Genomic DNA, 23,855 nt, shown 5'->3' with positions numbered 1-23,855 from the left:
TTTTCCCAGAAAAGTGATGCATATTTTGTGAAATAATATTTTGCAACTACATAAAATCTCTTTCACCCTAGTGAAAGAGACTAGTTTTAGTATCCCTTAAAGTTTCTTGCCTGAATCAATTATTACTAAGATGGTTTCCAGATGATTATTTTCTAAAACCATCACTCCTTCTGCATTTATTTATTAGTTGGCTTTCTACTGGAAGGAAGAGCTTTCAATCTGTTGTAAAGCTCTTGTTTGTTTATTCTTCATTTAGAACAAACCCATTAGTATAGACTCATGGGTTCCTATTTTGCTCAGTGTACTATAATCCATTACTACCATTATGTATTTTGAGGCTCAAAGTGTCCCAGATTAGGCTCAAAGAGAGCTGGATTGTGTTCTTTTGTCCTTTTGACATGCCTCCATCGTTCTCTGAGAATGGACAAGATGCCCTAGGTTCATCTTTTAACTTCCCTCCCTCAGCCCTAGAAGCTGCCATTTCTCCTAGGACCCCTGGTTCCTTTTAGAAGAGAGTGGTATTTGGAAACCAAAATCTGGGTATTAGGTGTGCACACTGTGACTGCTCTATGCCTGATCCCAGTCCCTTTCAGTGGACATTGATAGGAAGAAAATAGATATTTATACACATACACACATGCACATTTAGCTCTATATTTCTTTCCATGCATATATGTATATACAAACATTCACATATATAAAACCATGAATCAGCACCAATACCTTCAATTCCATTTTAATACCTCAGGGTTCACTTTACTTTTCTTCCTTTCCATATTTACTTGTCTTCTCTGACAATGAGAAACCTGGTTCCCATTATCTTAGCAAACTTTTTACTCCACCAGGCTGCCACACCCATCCCACATTCCTAGACTCTGACCTGTTTGAGCTGCCTTCCCCAGACTGCCATCCCCATTGGGTCCTGCCTAATGGCTTCTTTTTTTAAAAAAAAATTTTTACTTTGAAATAATTTAAAACTTATGGGACAGTTGCAAAATAATACAAACCCCATACAAAGAACTCCAACATAACCCTAACCCTCCCCAGATACCCAGATCCACCAATTTAAAAATTATGTCACATTTGCAGTATCATTCTGTCTGCCTGCCTCTCTGTCCATACATCTATTTATTAACCAATTTTGTGAACACTTGAGTGTAGGTTGTACACATCAGTCTCCTTGAACACTTAATACTGCTGTTCTAGTTTGCTAATGCTGCCGGGATGCAAAACACCAGAAATGGATTGGCTTTTATAAAGGGGGTTTATTTGGTTACAAAGTTACAGTCTTAAGGCAATAAAGTGTCCAAGGTAACACATCAGCAATCAGGGTACCTGGAAAACCTCTGTTAGCTGGGAAGGCATATGGCTGGCGTCTGCTCTGGAGTTCTGGTTTCAAAATGGCTTTCTTCTGGGACATTCCTCTCTAGGCTTCAGTTTCTCTCCAAAATGTCACTCTCAGTTGCTCTTGGAGTGTTTGTCTTCTTTTAGCTCCTCTGGAGCAAAAGTCTGCTTTCAAATGCTGTCTCCAAAATGTCTCTGCAAGCTTCAGCTCTTCTCTCAGTTTATATGTATTCTTCAAAGTGACCCTCTTGTCTGTAGCAAGCTCACTCCATCTGTCTGAGCTTATACAGTGCTCCAGTAAACTAATCAAGGCCCATGCTGAATGGGCGGGGACACACCTCCTTGGAAATTATCCAATCAGAGTCATCACCCACAGTTGGGTGGGGCGCATTTCCATGGAAACAACCAAATCCAAACATTCCAACTTAATCCCCACTAATATGTCTGCCCCCACAAGATTCCATCAAAAAACATGGCTTTTTCTGGAGGACATAATACATACAAACCAGTACAACTGCCATGTACATGTCCTAAGAATAAGGATATTCACTGATGTAACCACCTTACGTGCAGTTCTCAAGTTCAAGAAATTTAACATTATAGAGTTACAGTCTATACTCCAATTTTTTCATATATCCCAATAATAGTAATAATCCATGATGCCATGTATTGCATTTAATTATCATTGTCTATTTATTTGCTCTTTTTTTTTGTAACTGTGGGAACATATATACAACATAAACTTTCCCCTCTCAACCACACCCAAGCATACCGTTCAATGGGATTAATCACATTCATTTTCCATTGCTAAAGCTTTCCCATCTCCCCAAAGAGAAACCCTAAACCCATTATGCATTAACTCCCCATTCCCACTTCCCTCTGCCCCTAGCAAACTATCCTCTAGTTTCTGTCTCTATGAGCTTGCATAGTCTCTGATTTTTCTTTGTGATTACCATGGGGCTTAAATTTAACATCCCAAATCTTTGGCAATCTCATTTGATTTAATACCAACTTCAATATGTACACATTATGTTCCTTTACTCCTCTGTCCCCCCATCTTTATGTAGTTCTTGTCACAAATTGCATGTTTATATTTCATGAGTCCAAAACAATTGATTTTTCACTACATTTTATGCATTTGCCTTTTGGATCCTACAGGAAGTAAAAAATAGTTTTCAAAACAAAAATACAATAATACTGGCATTTACATTTACCCATGTCATTACCTTCACCAGCGATCTTTATTTCTTCCTGCAATTTTGATCTATTGTCTATTTGTCCATTCTTTTCAACCTGCAGAACTGAGGACTGTAGGGCCAAGTTTGTGGTGACAAACCTCCTCAGCTTTTGTTTATCTCAGAATGTCTTAATCTCTCCCTCATTTTGCTGGATATAGTGCTTGGTTGGCGTTCTTTTGCTTTCAGCACTTTATATATGTCTTCCCACTGCTTTCTTGCCTCCATGGCTTCTGACGAGAAATTGGCACTTAATCTTATTGAGGCTGCCTTGTATGTGACACTTTGCTTCTCTCTTGCAGCTTTCAGGATTCTCTATCTTTGGGATGCAAAAGTTTGTTATAATATGCTGTAGTCTGGGTCTATTTGAGTTATCCTGTTTGGAGTTTGTTGAGCATCTTCGATGTGTATATTCATTTGTTAGATTTGGAAAGTTTTCAGCCATTATTTCTTTGAATATTCTTTCTGCTCCTTTCTCTCTTTCTTCTCCTTCTGGGACTCCCACAATGTGTATATTGGTATGTTTGATGGTTGTTTTAGTTTGTTAATGCTGCAGAATGCAAAACACCAGAGATGGATTGGCTTTTATAAAAAGGGGGTTTATTTGGCTACACAGTTACAGTCTTAAGGCCATAAAGTGTCCAAGGTAACACATCAGTAATCGGGTACCTTCACTGGAGGATGGCCAATGGCGTCCGGAAAACCTCTGTTAGGTGGGAAGGCACGTGGCTGGCGTCTGCTCCAAAGTTCTGGTTTCAAAATGGCTTTCCCCCAGACGTTCCTCTTTAGCAAGCTTGCTCCTCTTCAAAACATTACTCACAGCTGCACTGAGTTCCTTCTTTTTGAGTCAGCTCATTTATATGGCTCCACTGATCAAGGCCCACCCTGAATGGGTGGGGCCATGCCTCCATGGGAATATCTCATCAGAGTCATCACCCACAGCTGCATGGGGCACATTCCAAGCAAATCTAATCAGCACCAAAACATTTGCCCCACAAGACTACATCAAAGATAATGGCATTTGGGGGGCACAATACATTCAAACTGGCACAATGGTGGAAAAACAGTGTCTTAAATCTGTGTATTCCTGGTGCCTAACAAATACTTGATGTTCAGTAGATATTTATTGAATATGTGGATGAACATAGGTATACCTATAGTCATTATGCATTATGTATACATATATATATATATATACCTATATTCATCCACATATTCAATAAATATCTACTGAACATCAAGTTATATATATATAATATATACATATTATATATGTATATGGTCTGAAAGTCTTCCAATCTAAGTTTCCACATGTATCCTAAACCTGAGTTGACAGGCAGAACCCCATTTAACCCAATCCCTTCTGAAAGCATGATACTCTATCCTATAAGAGCTATCTTTTCCCCAATTTTACGGGCAAATACACCATAGCCGAAAGAGATTAAGTAACCTACCAAAGGTATACAAGCCAGTGTCAGAACTAGGATGTGGATCCAGGTCTATTGAATGCCAATTTGGTGCCAATAGGTACCCTGCTACGTGCTATACTATGCCCTGCCAGTGAGGGACTTATACCCATAAGTGATACTGTCAGCCCTTTGAAGAATAAGGAAACTGACATCCACAAAATTTTAATAACTTGCCCAAGAGCACAGAGCCAGGAAATATCCAACCAAAATTTAATCTGTTTGTCTAAATCCAAAGTCCATGTTTTCCCACCACATAACTCCATTCCTCCATGCTATCCCTAGATCAAAATCTCTCCTAATCAGAGCAAGGGAAAAGACTCTGACCCCAGCTAACCAGGGCATTCAGAGAATGGGAGTTGTGGATAACACAAGAAAATACCTCTTGTGTTAACTCATTTAAAGGATTTCAAACAACTATCTGTTCACTTTCCACCCTAAGTCAGCACAATATAATATAACGTTTCCTTGATGCTTCAGGATCATATGTGTTTCATAACCATAATTATAAACAGTATTTATTATTGAAAAGTGTTGAAGTGGATGCAAAAAAAACAAAAATGGGTGATTGAATTGACTGTGTGGGGAGCCCTGGATTACTTTGAAACCAAATTAAATTATATTCTAATCTTTTACCTCTTCCACAATCCAAATGGGAAAATGCCCCCAATCTGAGACTAATCAAATGTTTCAGTTGAGTTGGTTTCTAATTAACCAATTTATCCTAATTTGTGTGAGTAGCTGAAAACTTCATTGACTTTAAAAATGACTGTTTTTGCTCTTTTTGAAACTTGATAAATCACAAAGAATGAAGGTTTCCCTAACTCTTGTGTACTGTTGTGCTATCCTATCATCAGGGAGAGAAATGAGCGGTATAATTACTGTATGAAACATGAACCATCCTTGCTCTGAGAACCCAGACCTGTTTGACTCTATAAAAGCAGCTCAAGGTCGAAGTGCAAATGTGCACTGTCTCCCATTGTCCCAGCTAATAGAATTACCAAGCTACAGTGAGGAGCATCTGGCCTTGCTGTCCTTCTCATCACTGTCTTGAAGTTTTCCCCTGCGGCCCCCTCCCTATTTGCAGTCACTTCCAGAACCTCAAGGAACAACTACTACCTTGCACAGGTTTGTAAACCTTTGCACAATTCCCTCTTCCTTCCCTGCCCCAGAAAACCTAAAAGGAAATAATAAGAAAATAAGTAAAAATCTATTCTCTTTTAAAATCATGTTGCAAATCTATTGAAGTTTAATATATGCTCTCTCCTGGGCATCTTATACCAGTGTCCAGTGCATTCTAGGTGCTCAGTAAATGTGAGTTGCATGAATGAATAAATATATATCTAGATATCTTGCTCCATATAGAATATGCTATGGCTATCAGAAATGTATACAACAAAAAGATTTTTTAAAATATCTGAGGAATCATGGAGAAGGAAAAATAGGGTAGAAAAATAAAAATTGAGGTGTAAGATTTGCATGCTAGAGGTGGGCTGTAAATTTAATGCTAAGCTTCCTAGCAGTCACAACAAAAAATATTTCCTGTGTTCACATTTTTTTAAATGGCCCTTGTATTCAGGGTAACATTGATCAAAATTTAAAGTGGACCACAATTTTCCTGGGTGCCTTTTGTTCCTCATTTGAGGCTCTCCTCTCTAAAGCATATTCCCCAACTACCTCATTTACTTACACTATTTGTAGTCTCCTCAATCTCTCCCAGCTGGCTTTTGGAATGGATCTAATACAAATAATTCATATTGGAATTTTTGCAAAGACTAAGTAATTCAAAATGTTTCAGTGTATATTTGCATCCAAGTGTTCTGGCATTTAAGAAGATGGTGGCCATATTTAACCTAAAGGAATAGGTTTCTAACAACAGAATTTCTGACATTAGTGAAAGGTGTCTGGATGAGGCATTTTTGCACAAGGGTCTCTCTCTCTTTCAAGAGCTGTCTGCAATTAGCAGCTCTGCCTCTGACTGCTGTCCTGCCTTCCAGGCCACCCCATGGACATTTGGGTGGCTGCACTGCAGAGCTGACTTCAGCCAGGCACACAGGCGTGACCCAGTGGTTCGTTTGCAGCACATGCTCATTCAAATCGGTCGGTTCCCCCGCTGTACCAGTTGTTGAACCTTTTGAACATCAGCCCTGCATAGGAGCAGTACAGTGAATGCTCAGTAAAGATCTGTTGAATTGAACATCCTTTGATTCAAGCCCACGTTTGGATGAACTAAATTCAAAATAACTCAGAATGCTGGGTTCTATTTCAAATTACATTTCATTGGTGCCACCTAGCTACGGGTCCCTTTTCCCCAAATGTAACTTTCCCCAACCTCGCCTGCTGTGATTCAGGAACCCAGAAGGAGGGCCATGCCGAGACCAGAATAGATTTGGAGTGGCCAGAGACCCCGATTCGAGTCTAGTTAGCTACCTACAGTCCATCTGTAGCTAACTAGACTAGAATCAGGTCACACAAGTCCTGTGGCTGCTTTCAGGCCACAAGCAGAGTATGGCCCATAAAGCTGAAAACATTAACTATCTGGACCTCTATAGAAAAAAATTAACCAACCCCTGAGCAGTCTGTGCATAAGGACAGAAAGTCTGAGGTAAAACTATCCTTGCTAGATGTGTTTGAGAGGATGGAATGGCCTTGATATTTGGGGACATTCAGGAATTCCTTACTTCTTCCTCTCCAAAATAACTCAGCCCACCTAAGTCTCAGTCTTATAACAGATTATCAGAAGGACTGTGGATGATGAAGTGACTCCTCCCACTCCTGCTGCTGCAGCCCCCATTTCTGCTGGAGGCAGGGACCCTCAGCACTCCTTAGGAGGTGGGAGTGTTCTGGTCAAACCTCTAAGGTGGACTCCAGTGACCAGAAAAAAAAAAATGCCCACCTTATAATTTACAGAAATAAACAACAACTTTGTCAAACAAAAACAACATGGAAATAGGCAGCTTCAGTTCATTCATTGAACACATATTTATTCAACTACAGTGTTCTACCTGCTAGGGCTTGTTCTAAGTACTGGAGAAATAGTGAACAAACAAGTAAAATCCCTGTTCTTAAGGTGCTTCCTGGGGATGAGGGAGGGGGTGGGAAGGTGCTGGGAGGAGATAAACAGGTCAGTTAATAAGTGCACAAAATTATTTCAGAAGTGGTAAGTGATATTGAAGAAAAAGTTAACCAGGATGTTAAAGAGTGCCTGGGACAATGAGAGGGGAGGGGGCATTTTCAACTGAGGAGTCCAGGAGCCAGTCATGTGGGAGCTGGGGACAGGGCGATCCAGGCAGAGAAAACACCCACAGCCAACGCCCTGGGTGTGAAGGAGCTTGGAGGGCGAGCTTCAGGCCAGTGTGGCTGGAGCTGAGAGTCCAACGGGCCGGGGTGACTGGATGAGTCCCCGAGAGGCCAGGGTCAGGTTAAGCACCTTCCACACTGCTCTCTTCTTTCTAAATCACTCGTTAGCAGAAAGCAAATGGCTACTTTGCCTGGAAACACTAGTCAGACAATGATTTCAAATACCCTGCACATCTCCCTCCAAAACCCACCAACACAGTAATCCACACTTGAAAGGACGGACAGGCTCTTAGTTGATGTATCTGATGTCTCAGTTGATGCTGATGACAGCAATGCCTCCTTACTGTCATCAGCATCCTTTAAATTCTGATTTGCCAGTTTGCATAAAATCTTCAAAAATGATGGAATGATGAGATGCTTACCTAGTCTCATAAGCCACAGTTGTATTCTGTTGTTTGTTTTTTTATTGTTGTTGTTATTGTTTGTTTAAAAAAATCAGTGGTTTCACTACAACACTTAAAATAGACTTTTTATTGTTATTAAATACAGTATAATAATACAATAATAAAAATTTTCATTATCACAGTATTAAGAACTTATAATTAAGGAAATTTTTTAAAAATTTTTAAGCCTTCCAAATACAAACTGTTAAATTCAGGTGTTTTTACTGCCATTTTATTTCCTGTGCACAAAGATTTTTAAAAAATGTTACTATATTCAAAATATTGCCTTCTACTTTTCTCATTAATTATTATATCACAAAAAAACTTTGATTTTTTGGAATATTTTCATAAATATAATTTTAAAGAGATACAGATATTTTAGAATACAAGTAAATTCTTATTTAACTATTTCCTTCGTTAGATAAATGGATTATTTCCCAGTTTCCTCTAGTATGAATAATGCTTCTATGAGCATTTTTGTACATCAGGCTAATCTAAAGAATAGATTTCCAGAAGTAGAATGAGTGCGGATAAGGGTATGTATATTGTAATGTCCTTTGAGACATTTAAAAGCATTTGTACACGGAGGACGTCACTGGATCCTCACACTGCTGTGTTACGTAGGGTGGATACAACCCCCACATTAAATACAAGGAAATTAAAACCGAAAGAAATGAAAGGAATTGCCCAAGCTCATTAGTGGCACAGTCAGGACCAGAATCCAGCATTTGTCACACAGCATCAAAAGTTCTCACAGCTCCATTTCCTTGACTTAGCAGAGAAAGAAAGAAATGCTAAAGGAACCATATCTTGAACTTCACCTGGTCTTGAAACATGCTTCACGTCTCAGCTTTGAGCCTTAATTCTCAGGCAGCAAGCTAGGAAAGTGCACTGAGGGATCAGAAGGGAGATTCGACCACTAGCTGCTCTGACTCACCCTCTGGGCCTCCATTATTTTTATCTGTCAAATGTTGAAAAGAAATGAAAGCCGACCCTGATATTTTGTGATGTTAACAATGGGAAGGGGGGAAGGGGACTAAGGGGAGAATTCTGGTGAGTCCTGAAAACTCTGACCCAGTGCCACAATTAGGTATTGAGTCAACAGCATGCAAGTGTTGGAATAGGACACGAAAGCAATTCTAAGTGCACATTCATGTGTCTGATTGAACATTTTGATGCTGAAACTTTGTCAATAACTTTGGCAAAAAAATTCTCAGAGTAATGTGGGTTCTCAGTTCCAAACATCTGAGAACATCTTCAAAGAAGCATATTTTCAACTGTTTTGCCTAAAGAAAAGGAACTGGAACATTAGTTGAGCATCTTCTCTAAGCCTAGAACTGTATCACACCCAGGGCCTGTTTCAGCGAAAGGTCCCCGACAGGCAATGTAGCAGTGAACCCGTGGGCTGTCGTGCAATGTGACAGGAGTTTTGCTAGTGTAAGAACCAAGTCCTGCAGGAGCACCAGGTTGAGAGCAATTCATTCATATCACTGCACTGCCCACTTCTTATTCTCTTTCTAAGTAGGAATAGTTAGATCTAACATATTATGTATATGTTAAGGGAAAACCTTTATAAAAGTTGAACATGTTCATATAGAAAATTTTTAAATATATGAAACTAAAAAGGAATTACTCTTATTCTATCACTAAGATATATCCACTGGAAATCCCTTAGTTTACATCTTTCAAAACAGTTTTCTATGACTCAGGGCCAGGTGTAAGGTAAGGTGAGTGAGGCAGATTAGAGCCTGTCTTGATTAAAAATTTTGTTATTTTGTTCATCATGAATTTTTTGCATTAATTTTGATTTCTAAAAATATTGCATTAAAATATTCTTTATCTTGATTACTAAGTTTTTGGAACCCCCTCACTCATCCTATCCTCCTGCCAGCTCATGACTCTATCTGTATATGTGTATCCAAATAAGCATGCTGTTGTTTACAAACACGGTTTATACTGTAGTTGTAAGCATGTTTTTCACTTAATATGTCATAAACATCCTCCCTTACATGATGATATTTTGTGAAACCAAAATTTGAATAAAGAGTGTAACACATAACCTAGAAAGAAAACAAAATATTTGAAATCAAAACTGTCTCGGAAAACATGGGCCACACATGGTCTTTTACAGAGAGCTTAATGCTGAAGAGGATAACATAGATATGGTCATGAACGTGGCATTATCACAGCATCAGCTCAAGCAAACAGGAATGACCCATAAAATCAGTGGCATCTGGCAGAAAAGTTCAGAAACATGAAATGATTACTTACGATTTCCCAGCCAGAGATAGAAATGAAACCAAATAGTCGCACCTTCTCCTCAGGGTGCTTGACTTCACCCCAGGTTTCAGAGCCGGATGCTCCAGGCTCCTCTTTCTTTTCCTCCTCTGGGTTCTCAACTCACCTGGAGATGTACAAACACAGCCACTAGGAAAGGGCGCTCCTCGCACGGGCAGGGCAGCGACTGAAGGACGAGTGACCCTGCCGGGAGGAGATGGAGCCGGCATCTGTCCGAACAAGTCAGCAAGACTTACCCCTCTTTATTTTTTCCTTAACAATAACAGTCCACGTTCATTGTAGGAAACTTTGGGATAAAGGAAAGAATAAAGAAGAAATTAAAAGTCACCCATAACTTCACCAGCCAGAGGTAATCACAATTACCATTTGGACATATTTCCTTCCATCATTACATTTATATTACTCATGTTCATTTGATTTGATATGATATGGTGATATGATATGATATATATGTGCATATATTTTTTGCTTGGTTTATTTATGAAATTATTATTATAATCAGTATAAAGATTCTCCTCCGATTTTCTCAGTATTTTACATTATATTGAGAGCATTATTCCATGCCACTAAATATTTTTCAAAAATGTGATCTTAATAGAGGGATTACTTCACATGGATATATACAGTAATATATCTAACAAATTCTCTATTGTTTGACATTAAGGTTGCTTCCAACTTTTTATTATGTATATATGTATACACAATATATAAATAAATAATATCCAGAGTTTGCACATAATATATAATTATACAAAAATACACATTAATTTAATATATAAATAAATAATATACATTGTATATAATGTATTAATAAACACATATGGCTAATATATAATATAAAAATAAATGTATGTGATTAATATATAATATACAAATAATAAGTGATTTATATATTATTAAGAAATAACATAACATGTAAATATAAATTGTATATGTATTAAAATATATATAAATCTTTAGCTGTTCTTTGGCTATTCCCCTGAAATAAGTTGGGTAGGTGAAATTCTGACCCTATATTTGCCTCACTCACTTCACCCTAATCTGACCTCATTCACTTCACCCCGATCTGGCCCTGAGTCATAGAAAAGTGTTTTAAATCTTTATGTGCAAATGAAAGCCTTATAATTTATAGCTAATTTTACTCACTCAAGGAACAAAGAACCTGTTGTAGGAAACCTGCCCATGGAAACAAGCTCCACTCCATGTACAGAACACACATGAATTCATTAAAAGCCTTGACTGGGAAACAGATTGACCCTCTGCATTTTTTAGGATGAGAGGCTGAAATATAATGCCTGTGAGAATTGAAAATACTGATCTTGTATAATGTATAAACAGCCGTTTGCCAGAGAAAGTGAATAGTCTTTGCAAATTGGGTAAAGAACTTCAATGATAAATACATGATCAGTGGGGATAATGTTCACAACATTTTCCTTCCATTGCTTTCCTCTTTTAAAAAAGTTAAAGCAAAAATGCATTTTCACTGTAGGAAAACTATAATATGCAGATGAGAAAAAATTAAATGATCTAAAAACCCTACAATACTACTCAAAGATAACCATTGTTAATAATCTAGGCTATATCTTTCCAGGCTTTATCTATGAAAATATATTTAATTTCTAAAAGATGGAAATATACTTCACACAAAATTTTTACATATCAAGAATATCATCCCCTGTCTTACCCAAAGGTACTTCTCAGAGGCTATGCCATAGACATGTCAGCTGGCTTCTCCATTTCAGGCATATCTTGACAAGTGTCATACAGAGAAAGGAAGACAGCAGATTGGTGAGATAGTTGCAAGAGGAGGCAATTCCGTGCTAAAGCAGATTAAGGAGGGGCAAGCATTCTTTGGCCTCCAAGTCACCAGGAAGTTGACCCAGCCCACAATGGATATGTTCCAGTTTGCTAATGCTGCTTTTTTGCAAAATACCAGAAATAGGTTGGCTTTTATAAAGGGGGTTTATTTGGTTACACAGTTACAGTCTTACGGCCATAAAGTGTCCAAGATAATGCATCAATAACCGGATACGTTCACTGGAGGATGGCCAGTGGCATCTGGAAAACCTCTGTTAGCTGGAAGGCACGTGGCTGGTGTCTGCTTGCTCCTAGGTTGCATTTCAGCTCCTCTCTCAACTCCTGTGCATTCTTCAAAGTGTCCCCCGTGGCTGTAGCAAACTCACTCCTTCTGCCTGAGCTTATATAGTGCTCTAGTAAACTAACCAAGGCCCACCCTGAATGGGCGGGCCCGCACCTCCATGGAAATTATCCAATCAGAATTATCACCTACAGTTGGGTGGGTCACATCTCCATGGAAATACTCAACGGATTCCAATCCAGTCAACACTAATATGTCTGCCCCCACAAGATTGCATCAAAGAATATGGCTTTTTCTGGGGGACATAATACATTCAAACCAGCACAGGATATGATCAAGAAACCTCGCTATGGAGTTCCTGATGTGGCAAACTGTCGACACTTCCCAGGTGAACCCAAGTGGAAAAAAAATACTTTGACATACAGGTATGTGACGGAGTCTTTCCAAATTCAGAGAGAAATGCTCTTTCTCTCTTTTCTTTCAAAAATATCTTCCTTCTGATCTGCATAAAAGTCATACCTTGTCACCACCATAAGAAAGAATAAGAACATTTTAAGTTCAACCTTTAGACAATGACAATGGGTAATTCACTAGAAAAAATTATCTCAGGATTATTATAACATCTGGCACATTTACCTTCAAAGAAATAAATTTATTTTAAAAGAAAAATAATCTAGCCTGTGATTGAAAATCTAACAGTGTCAATCAATTTTCTTAAAACAACCTCTTCAACCAAAGAGAGAAGATAAAATTCACCTATTAATAAATCAACTTTTCAGTCCTTCCAAAAATCATTTTTCAATGATTTTTAACTGCCTACAATATGCATGCAATTTGGGAACTATAAAGTCAAGGGACATGAATGCAAACAGATTGTTGGAATTGTTGGCAAGTGCAAGATAACAGGTTTAGGCAGAGACCTGTGGGAGCACATGGAGGGAGCTACCAAGTTGCCCCGGGGCAGTGCAGTGAAATATGGGACTGATTAGAAGGATAAGTAGGAACAGCCCCTCACCACCACCTCCACACTTCAGAGCACCCCCACTTGGCCATCCTCTGGCTTCCAACAGCCCTGGGGCAAGGAATCTGTGTCCACCAAACCAGAACCTATGTCCTCCCTGTGCTCTGGGAACCCAGTCCAGGATCCCTGTCCCAGCAGCCTGGACCCGCTTCTAGGGCCAGTGTTGACCTCCTCAGTCCACCCAACCCAGGTTGGACCATCCATGGTGTCCTCCCATCAGCTCGAGATGGGGCTGCAGGGGGGTGGATGTGTGGGCCTTGCATGCCTGAAAGAGAAGGGGGGCATCGGCAGGCCAAGGCTGTATTCTTGCCCCCAGGCCTCGGAAACATTAGAGGTTTTCCAATTAGAAAAGCAGGTGTGTTGGGGTGGAGGTTGGAGGAAGGGAAATGGGTGGGAAGGCAGTCTGAAGTGCAGCTAGAATGTGATCTCAAGGAATACAGGCCTCACCCCGGGCAGTGGAGAGCAAGGCCAGGATTTGAATCAGATTCCGTGTTTAGGACGAGCTCATCTGGACGATGGCTGCAGATGGGGGAGGCTGGGCCATTGCATTAGTCCCAAGTTGGATCATAACGGCTTGCAGGAGCCAATCGTTAAATTTTCATGAAGTTTGTAAGTCAGTTTTTAAAGTTTCAAAAATCTCATGAGTAGTTATTAAAAAATAAATTCTATAAACTTATAATTAAATAAATTAAATTGAAAATAAAGAAAATCAAGACTTTAAACTTTCTAATTATTTTGCTCCATTTAAGTATTAGCTATGTCCATGAGGTTTTTACATCTATTTTATCTCTATGGTGAAAATACTACACAATGGTGAATCCTGCTCATCTCTTCTCAACTTTGCATCCAGTGATGACAAGTCGGCAGCCATAGTAAGGGTATTTACAATATGGAAATCAGCAAACCCTGCATATCAGGACTCTCCTCCCTTACAGAGCCGGTTGTGAAACTGTACCAGCACACAGTGGGTCCAGGTGATCAAAGGAGAGCCCAGGAACTAGAAGTGATCAGATGAATCCACTAGTTCCTTATTGGCTGCTATGAGCCTACATGTCCAGAAGGTGGCGCTCTGAGCACACTTATTGGTCTCTGCTTAACTAAGAATTCCACAAAAAATCAAAGCAATTGGGGAAGAAAAACCCCATAAGGATTTGAACACACCAGCAATTATGAGATAATTAAGAGTAAGACAAGAAAAATGTACATAAATCCATGGAGTCTTTTTCCATCATATTCCTAAAATAAACTGTATCCTAGGACTTTAGCCTGTGACCATACACAGTAAAGACAAAGGGCAGGGATCAAGATGATTTGGTACTTGGAGATGTATAATATGCTTGTGATAAGTTAGGGAACCCTACCCCTGAACAAGGGAAGCCCCAAACCCTCTCAACACACTCACATTGCCCATCTACTCTTGCTCCTGATACCCACTATTCCACCTCCAAAAGGCACAGGAGGCTGACTTAGCATTCTGCCCATAAAGCTACTGCATCTCAGGTAACTTCTTTAAAAACATAACCCAGAAGATTAAAAAGACAAAATATAGCATAGTGTTTATGTGAATAAGCTTTAGCATCAGACAGAACTGGGCTTAAGTCCTGACTCATCATAAAATTTGTATAATCATTATTCCTATTTCTTGAGGGTTGTGAGAATCAAATGAGTTACTGCATCAGAAAGTGCTTAGAATGGTGTGCAGCACACATATATGTGTTCCAAGAATATTAGCTATTATTACCACTGCTTTCTCAATCTCTAGACCCTGCGTCAGAACCTTTCTCCATGTTTTCTTTTCTGGTGCTGTCCTTTTCTCCATCCCTGTCTTCTCCTGCCCAACACACCTAGTCAGCTCAAAGATATGACTGACTTGTCTACAATGAGAGGGAATTTCAATACTAACCCACAGAGTCAAGACAAATCACAGATTTGTATTATGGGGTGAGCTTGCCATATTTACAAAGCCTTAAATGGTTCCTTTAAGGGTCCTTCCGGTTTCCCCCTTCAAATCGATAGCTCCCCACCTCTTGCCTGAACACCTGGGGTTAAAGGTTTACTTATTCCACCCCTCTCCTGTCCTGGTTTGAGCTATTTACTGTCCTCACTGTGGGTCCTGGGTCCTCCCCTGTTGGACCCCAGGACCACAGCTGATGGGTTTCTGGTTGAAATTGAACCACCTGCATCAGAATAACCTTGGATACTAAATGCTAGAGATTTACAAATACCTTTATTACTTTCATGTAGTATATCAAATTTAGTTAAAGCGAAATTTTTTTAACACGTCCTCAAATTGCATCATATTGTGCTATAGAAACAGAAAACACATTTACTCAACTTACTTTTGCTGTCTTACCTGAATCATTTGTTGAGAGCCAAACTCTGCCAACGGGTTCACATTCTAAAAAGCAGACTAGGTTTCTATGGAATGACCCTCTGCTCTTTCACATTTTGTAATCTATTGCATGTGCATAGCACAATATGTCATGTATCAGTTAACAAATGTTGCAGTATAAACAACAAAACCCTTTTTATTTCTAATGCTTACTGTCTTTGAAGTACAAAACAGCCCTTTCTATTTTTCAGTGGGCAGGTTACTCATTGACTTGTGAACTCATTCTAACAAGTGAACATTGGAAAGTAAATTTATCTGCATATGTGTCAATGCTATACAGAAAGTCGTCCATTCCCTTTAATGTTGTGTAGCCCTCAAAATTGCCAGGAGGATTCACTCCTTGTCGACATTTCTCCCCACTTGTTTAGATCAGGGGGACTGCTATCCATCTGATGGTCCTCTAGGTACTCTAGCCCATGCATTTGCACCTGGAGAATGCCTGGGAGGAGATATACATTTCGACAATGCTGAGAAGTGAACAATGGGAATGAATGGTCTATATGCACAATTCACCATAACCTGGAAAATATTGTACTTTCTTCTGGGCCTCCATCATGAAAACTTGAGGTTCAACGTCCCCAACCACCTTTTAACTAGGTGGACTGAATAAGAAAAAAAAGTAAGCCAAAAATCCAAAAGGGAATACCATTAAGGGAGAAGATGCACCTTTGATTGTGTTATAGACTTGTCTGATCTCTATTTCATAGCATATAATCTCCTCAACACACAGCTCTATTGTTCCTCAACTACTAATTGTTTCTTAGTTGTACTTGGAAACAGGCTATGATGAGAAATGCCCTGAGGGAATCAGTACCCTCCTGGGAAGGGCATGAAGTTTCCAGAAGCATGCAGGCCATCTGGAAATCTGCAGTGTGAAACCTGTGTGGACAGAAGGAGTTGGCTATAATCATAGGGAACTATTAAAGCATCAGTGTTCTAAAGTGCAAATTATTGATAAATTTCATTGCCATCGTAACTCCAAGGCCCTTCTTTATCAATCCATAGAGCTGTTACCAACAAAGCACAGAATGGACTGACTTACATGTCTGCTCCTCCCGCTTTCCCACCCCCTTCCAGCCAAGGTGTCAGCAAAGCAAAGTGGCAGAGTAATCTAGGATGAATTAACTGTGATTTAAGTATAAATTCTCCAGTAAACACAGAACATGGGAAAAAAAAAAAAAAAGAAATCCTACATTGATGCTACGTTTCTCTCTCCTGTATGATTTAGGTTTCAATTTACTCACTGTTGCTACCCAGGAATTTGGCCACACACTTGGCCCAGCCCCCTCTACAGACTCTTCAGCACTGATGGACCTGACTTATAAGTACCAAGCACCAGCATCCCATGGATTCCGCCTCCCCAGGGATGATGTGAAAGGGATCCAGGCATCATACAGCATGATCCCTACGCTTCTTTGACCAATAACTCAGAAAGGGTCAGACATTCAGTCTCCAACTTAAACAAGTGAACTTTGCCAGGAGTTACCTGCATAGCTAAAGATTAAGCTAGAGGCCACAGCCCCAACTATGCCCTCTTTGAAGAGCTTGTTAGCTAGTTATGAATACTGAATGCTTTCCTAAGATGTGTAATGAAATTCTATAGCTTTTCTCCATTGAGTACTGGTCCCTGGGCGGCAACAGAAAATACAATCATTTGCCTGTTTTTCTGAGTGCAGGTCAGGATTTACACATTGGGAGAGGATGGATATATTTTATAGTTTATATATACAATGCTTACCCATTTGTGGAAGTTACCCCACCTTCCTAAAAATAGCAATGATGATAACAGCCGTACCACATAGTTGTACAGACAATCTTCATTTTACAGAACGTTGCAACATGCATGATCTCACTTCAACCTCATGACAAGCCTGTGGGTGTGAAGTGTTTCCCTTGTTTGATAGCTGAGAAAGCTGAGGCTCAAAGACAGTAAGCACCCTAAGATATTCAAAATTATCTCAAGTGTTAGCCTTCTTTGGAAGACAATAAAGGATTAATAGAAACTCTATAATCAATTTTCCATAAGAGGAAGCATAAATCAATTAACCCATGAAAAGGAATCCTGAAAATCCTGAGATCTAGACAATTTTTATTTAGTGGCTAAAACACAGGAAAAGCTACAGAACTGATATTACCTCGAATGGAAACCTGGTTATTCCATCTATGTTCATCAGAGCCTCCCCCATCCTCCCAACCTAACAGGCCTAGAAAGCCCAGGTCACCCAAAAGCTTTCCCACGTCTTGGCCAGTCCATCGGGCTGTTTAGAAATGGGCATACACGTGGTGCAAACAGTGAGATTTCACCTTAGGCCATAAAAGACAAATCTTATCCAAAGAAGCATTCAACCAGCTCCATCCACTTCAGTACAAGATAAGTGCCAGATTTGCTCCTCCCTTGAGTGACAGAAAAGATGCTGCAAATGTCTCTGTTTTACAAACTTGGCTCAGAGCAGCCAGTGGCAGAGCTCAGTGGGAAATGTGCATGTGTGCCTCTAGAAAGAGTCGAACCCAAAGACCCGCATGCCCTTTACACATCAGCATGCACTTGGACCTCTGTCACTCAGTCAGCATCTGAAGCATATATTTTGATATGACCATTTTTACATGGGAGAACAACATATAGAAACATGGTTTCATACTGCCAGGTGCATACACATCACTCCTGTCAACACCCAACCCTCACCACATTTCTGACCTGATCAATTTTCTGTTTCTAATCATCTCTCAGCCTCATCCTACCTCCGATCCCCACCCCACGGCTTACCCCTGCTCCATCCCTGATCTCACCCATCACTGACCCTTACATGGCCCTGAACCTTGCTCCTTCCCTGTGCCTCCTCCATGCCTGATGCTCATCTCTGGTTGCAAAAAAGCTTGATTAAAGAGGCATTTGGTCAGGCAGCCTCGGTTCACTCTTCTGTACCTGATAGATAGTCCTCAGAGATGCAGAGTAGGAGATGAAAACTCACAGACAGCTCTCCCAGGGGCAGGTCCCTGCTTACAAAAGGATCTACCAGGAGATGCCTTTAAACAGCAAACACCTTCAGTACTTCAGCTCCACAAGAATTCCCTCCATCTTTCCTGGGTGGTTAGTAAACGGGCTCAAATGCAGTGCAGGTTACCAGGAAATATATGAAAATAACCAATACACAAGAAAGTTATGATCTTATTGGGAGCAAAGAATTCAATTACAAAGAAACAATCATTGGCAACTTAAAGTAGATTTCTAATATGGAGCACCAGTAGCTATCAATGTAGTTATGCATAGCAGTAAAATAGCAGCTTCCATTTTTTTATTACTCACATGCCAAACACTCTATTAAGTGATTTACGGCATTGTTTAATTCTCACAACAACCTTCTCGCATTTTACAAATGAAGAGACTGAGGCTTAAAGAGGTTAAATGATATTCCCCAAATCACACAACTCAGCAGGTAGTGAGGCCAAGATTCAAACCCAAGTCTTCCTGCCAGCCATATTCTCAATTAGTCTTAATTACATTACATATGCAGAGTGAAAGAGTCCAGGCTCCCCCAGTCTCTACAGCAGCACTGAGAACAGACTTCAGATTCCTGTACCACTTTGACCAAGTCACTTTGAATCCTAGGGCCTCAGAAAACATTCCTGGGAAATCCCACTGTGCCCTGTGCTCCCTTCATAATCCATCAAATCCCAATCACTGTGGCTCCAGCTCATCCTTTGATGTGGTGACAACACTGGGAAAGGAGCCCCTCTTCTTCAGGAACCGGTAAGCCTAAGACATGCCATCAACACTCGTCAACTCAGCTCCATCCAGACAAGCATCACCCCAGAAGTCCTTGTTGCTGCCATGTGTGAAGGTCATGTAGAAATTCTGTCCTGGATGGCAGAGGGATGGGAGGTGCGGATCTTCAGGGAGTTATGGAAGTGCCCGAACTACCTTTTGTGGAGCCCTTACTATGCCCTGAATGCACTGCTGTTTTCCACCTGGGTACACTATTTCTCTTAACCCTTTTGACTATGAAACAGAGGTTAGCATCCCCATTTGACAGATGAAGAAAGAAGCTCAAAGAAATCAAGTAACTTTTCCATGACCACACAATTTTGTAATTGGCTGAGCTGGGACACCAGCCCAGTTTTATCTGATGTTGGTTTTGTTCACCACTGTGTCCCTGGAGATAGGGATTCATAGTAGATGCTCAATAAACACTTGTCAAATGGGGATGGATAAATGGATGGATGGATAGAAAGATAGTTGGATGGATGGATAAATGATGGACAATCAGATGGATTGATGGGTGGGTGGATGATTACAAAGTCAGGACTTTCCTAAATCCCTCTTTCTCAAGGTTTCATGACTTTTCAACCATCAGTTAGCTGTCAGGTAGCAGACAGCAGACAGAGCCCTTCTCCCCACATTCCAGTTTCTCCGGGAATATGACTGCTCTCACCATGACAATGTTCACTGCAATTACATCCTTACAGGGAGAAAAACAGAAGCATACCAACACTCACTCCCATTCCTCCATCTACTGAGGACAGAATTCAATCACTCCAGAACAGACAGAGGTAGCTCAGGAATATGCATGTGTGGTATTCTTTTTATTCTTTTTCCTTCACTGGAAAAGAGCTCAAACTGGGTGCCAAGTACTATTGAAGTAGCTAGGAATACAAAGATGGACTGAATACTCCTCCTGCCTTCACAAACCTCACAGTTACAAAAGGCAGAAGTACATTCAAAAACCATTGCAAGGCAGTGTGCCATGAGCTTTAATGGGGGTATATAAAAGAGAGAGCTACGAGACAAACAGGAGACAGGTACCTGGGAAAGTCCTGAGAGGCTTTCTGTACCAGTTTGTATATATATCATATCCCCCAGAAAAAAGCCATGTTCTTTGATGCAATCATGTGGGGGCAGACATATTAGTGTTGATTAAGTTGGAATCTTTGGATTAGGTTGTTTCCATGGAGTTGTGACCCACCCAACTGTAGGTGATAACTCTGATTAGATAATTTCCATGGAGATGTGGCCCCACCCATTCAGCATGGGCCTTGATTACTTTACTAGAGCACTATATAAGCTCAGCCAGAAGGAGTTCACTGAGAGACACATTTTGAAGACGGCCCTTGGAAGCTGACACTGACATTTTGGAGAACACCATTTTCAAATGCAACCTGGGAGCAAGCAGGTGCCTTCTGAGCTAACAGAGGTTTTCTGGATGCCAATAGCCTTTCTCCAGCGAAGGTACCCAATTATTGATGTCTTATCTTGGACACTTTATGGCCTTAAGACTATAATTGTGTAACCAAATAAACCCCCTTTATTAAAGCCAATTCATTTCTGGTGTTTTGCTTAATGGCAGCATTAGCAAACTGGAACACTTCCCTAAGAAGGTGACACCTGAGCAATTTGGTGTTACATTTTGTTCATACTTTTGGAAATAGATTTTTGTAATCTTTCATTGAAACCTGGACATTTCAATATTTTAACATGCTATTGCTGGAATTTAGATGCTGGGGCATCAGTTCCTTAAGCTTGTATCCAGCCAGTGTTATGACAGCGCTTTCCCTGATCCCAGTCTTTGCAGACTGACCTTGTGAGAGCTCTCCTTCAGAGCTTAGTCATACAATAAATTTGAGGAATAGCTCTAGGCAAAGGCATAGGTACTATCAGAACACACTTGGACCTAAGAAATCCCCAATTTACAGAGATAAAGGGTTATTTATAGAGATATGAATGTCCCCTCTGCCCTAGGAAACAGCGTCTCCTCATGGTCCTGGGCATTGTACAGTTTTGTCCCCAAGGCCAGGAAGCCCTTGCCCCGAATCACCACCAGAGAGATGTGACCAGGCGTCCAGGCTCCCAGCACGTGCACAGGGTCACTCTGCTCCCTCCTGGACAGGCCAGGGATGGGACGGGCCAGCCAGGGCGCCATGAGATCCTACCGTTTTTATGATGCCTTTTTCTTGATTCAGTGCTCACACCTCTCTGCGGTAGTCCTGTTGCTGTTTCCTGGAGCTTTGAGAAAGATGTTTCTGCCAGTTCTTTCTGGTTGTTCAAAGCTTCTGAAGCAGAATCGAGAGCCCTAGAGTGTCTTGCTCTGCCATATTGATTGGGGTGGAGCCTGGAAATAGATGAAGTTAATTCAATAAGAATACTTTGTGCTCATTCTAAAAAGAGACAGTAACAACATATAGTAACAACCACCTAGTATAAGCACATTGTTAACCCGTAGTTGTAAATCCAGACTTTTTCTCTCAATAGGGAGATAAATATTTATAAGTACAGTGGGGGGGGGGGTGAATTTCTACAAAAATGGGGATTATACTAGATGTGCTGATTTACAAACATTTTCAGTCAACAATATATCAGTTTTCCATGTCAATGAATTTTAATTTTATCTTTATTTTCTATATGTATATATTACTCCATCAAATAGACATATCATTACATTAAATTACATTACCAATCTCATATTTATAAACCAAAAGACAAACTGAAGCGGAACTCATAGGCAATGGCCCAGGGATGGAAGGCAAAGGGCAGATAGTGAGGAGCCTGGAATGCTGTGCTGAGTAAAGCCGCCTTCATCTAAGGGTAGGAAAGTCATGGTCAGATTCCACACTGCCCGGACTCTGAAATAGCATGTATCAATCAGTGGCTGAAAAACAAGTGAGATGCTGGCCATGGAGTAGCTTTTTAGCTCATCCTTTTAAAAATATCAATAGATGTGGTAAGGACAAAGGAGACAGTGAAGTCAAAGATACGCTCTTCTACTCAATTATACTGGATCACTGAAAAAGATTTTTTTAAAACCTCAATTTAAATATTAAACTTTCAGCATTTAGAATTATTAATGATTATATTCAGATGGTGCATATTTTGTCAAGCCCCTGAATATAAATATTGAAGGCGGTAACAGAATAGAAGAGGCATAGATGCAAGACACATTGAGAAAGGAGAGGTCGGGGAGGGATTAGAGAAGGAGAGATGGCCGACAAAAATGTATCTGCTTAGTCATCACCTCTGCCCTTTCAGATGTGACCAGTTATCTCAGTTGGGCAAGCAATTCCAAAGGACTAGGAAGAGCTAGCAGTTGGACAGGAGTCAGGAGTGGTCTCCTTCTAGCATTAGATTTGTCATTAACTTGCCATGGAGCTTAAACCTCTCTTCACCTCTGTAAAATGAGGGTGTTCTATGATATTAATAGTGACTTGAGTGTTTTTAGTACTTAGTATGATAAATGCTTTGTTATCAAATCCTTACAACAGGCCTGTGAGGTATGAATTACTATTCTTTTTTATGAATTAAGAAGCCAAGACACAGAGAGAATAAGCATCTTTTTCAATAGCACATAGCTGGTGAGGAATGGAGCTGGGATCCAAACCCGGGCTGTCCTACCCCAGAGCCGGTGCTCCTGACTGCCTGCTCTCCTGTCTCCCAAAGGTGCCATCCCGAGCTAGGATTCCAGGATTCAATAGCTCTGATCCCCTATAGGCTGCCACCAAAAGTCCCAAAGTGCCTGCTAAGCCTGTACAAAGAACAGAGAAACCTTTCAAGTCACAACTGTAATAGCAACCTGGGGGCCACTGATTATGAAAGAGCTCCCGTCTGTTCTCTCCCACTAACAGCCCAGAATGGAATTCCCCATCATCAACAATAATCTGTTGATGGGACATTTCAGACTGTGTATGTAATAACCACATGGTTTGCTTCCAAGGCAAGATGGAATGTAGCATATTTTAAAGTCACCACGAGATGTTACATATTCTCCATATATATTTATATGCTCTTCTATTTGAAGGGAAATAAAATAAAAATAAAATATCCTCCACTGCAACCCAGGTCTTCAGAGTTCCAGTTCAGAGTCTACTCTGTCACTAATATAGAAAACCTTCTGGCTGTGCAATGGTACTAGCAAAAGAAGCACTGAGTTTTGACTCAAGTGCACTTCTGTCTTGACTTTTATCCATTTGAGTTAGTAGGAGAGGCATTTCAGGAAGGTGCATGTCCTCGCAGGTCCTGGGTATGCAGAACCAAGGAGGAAGATGTCCCAGCCTATCTAGGTCTCCAAAAAAATGTTTGATATGCTTTTCTTCACTGTTTTTTCTCAAAACAGGATTCTTTATTTTTTAAAAAATGTCATCCACTAACTGTCACATTTTAAAAGATGTTATGTATTATAGATCCAAATGCAAAAAAAAAAAAAAACATTTTAAAGGGTTCTGCAAGCAGGGACTTTAGAAAAGGATGAATGTAAGAGGCATCCTGAAGGACT

The 23,855-nt window shown here is 40.2% G+C and overlaps 1 protein-coding gene across 1 annotated transcript in view; it reads left to right on the top strand.

The window, feature by feature from the left end:
• Positions 1-2,000: 2,000 nt before the first annotated feature.
• Positions 2,001-23,855, top strand: part of MMP20 (matrix metallopeptidase 20) — a 48,761-nt gene continuing 26,906 nt past the window's right edge. The window contains 9 exon segments of the mRNA XM_037839785.1: positions 2,001-2,010; positions 5,064-5,173; positions 11,829-11,977; positions 12,511-12,609; positions 13,177-13,261; positions 15,971-16,091; positions 16,826-16,993; positions 19,205-19,249; positions 19,252-19,345. Coding sequence (XP_037695713.1) covers positions 2,001-2,010; positions 5,064-5,173; positions 11,829-11,977; positions 12,511-12,609; positions 13,177-13,261; positions 15,971-16,091; positions 16,826-16,993; positions 19,205-19,249; positions 19,252-19,345 — 881 coding nt within the window.

Source organism: Choloepus didactylus, chromosome 6, assembly GCF_015220235.1.
Source record: "Choloepus didactylus isolate mChoDid1 chromosome 6, mChoDid1.pri, whole genome shotgun sequence".
NCBI classification, from domain to species: Eukaryota; Metazoa; Chordata; class Mammalia; order Pilosa; family Megalonychidae; genus Choloepus; species Choloepus didactylus.
Note: the sequence above shows the minus strand (reverse complement) of the source record. Positions and strands in the feature narration are given on the sequence as shown.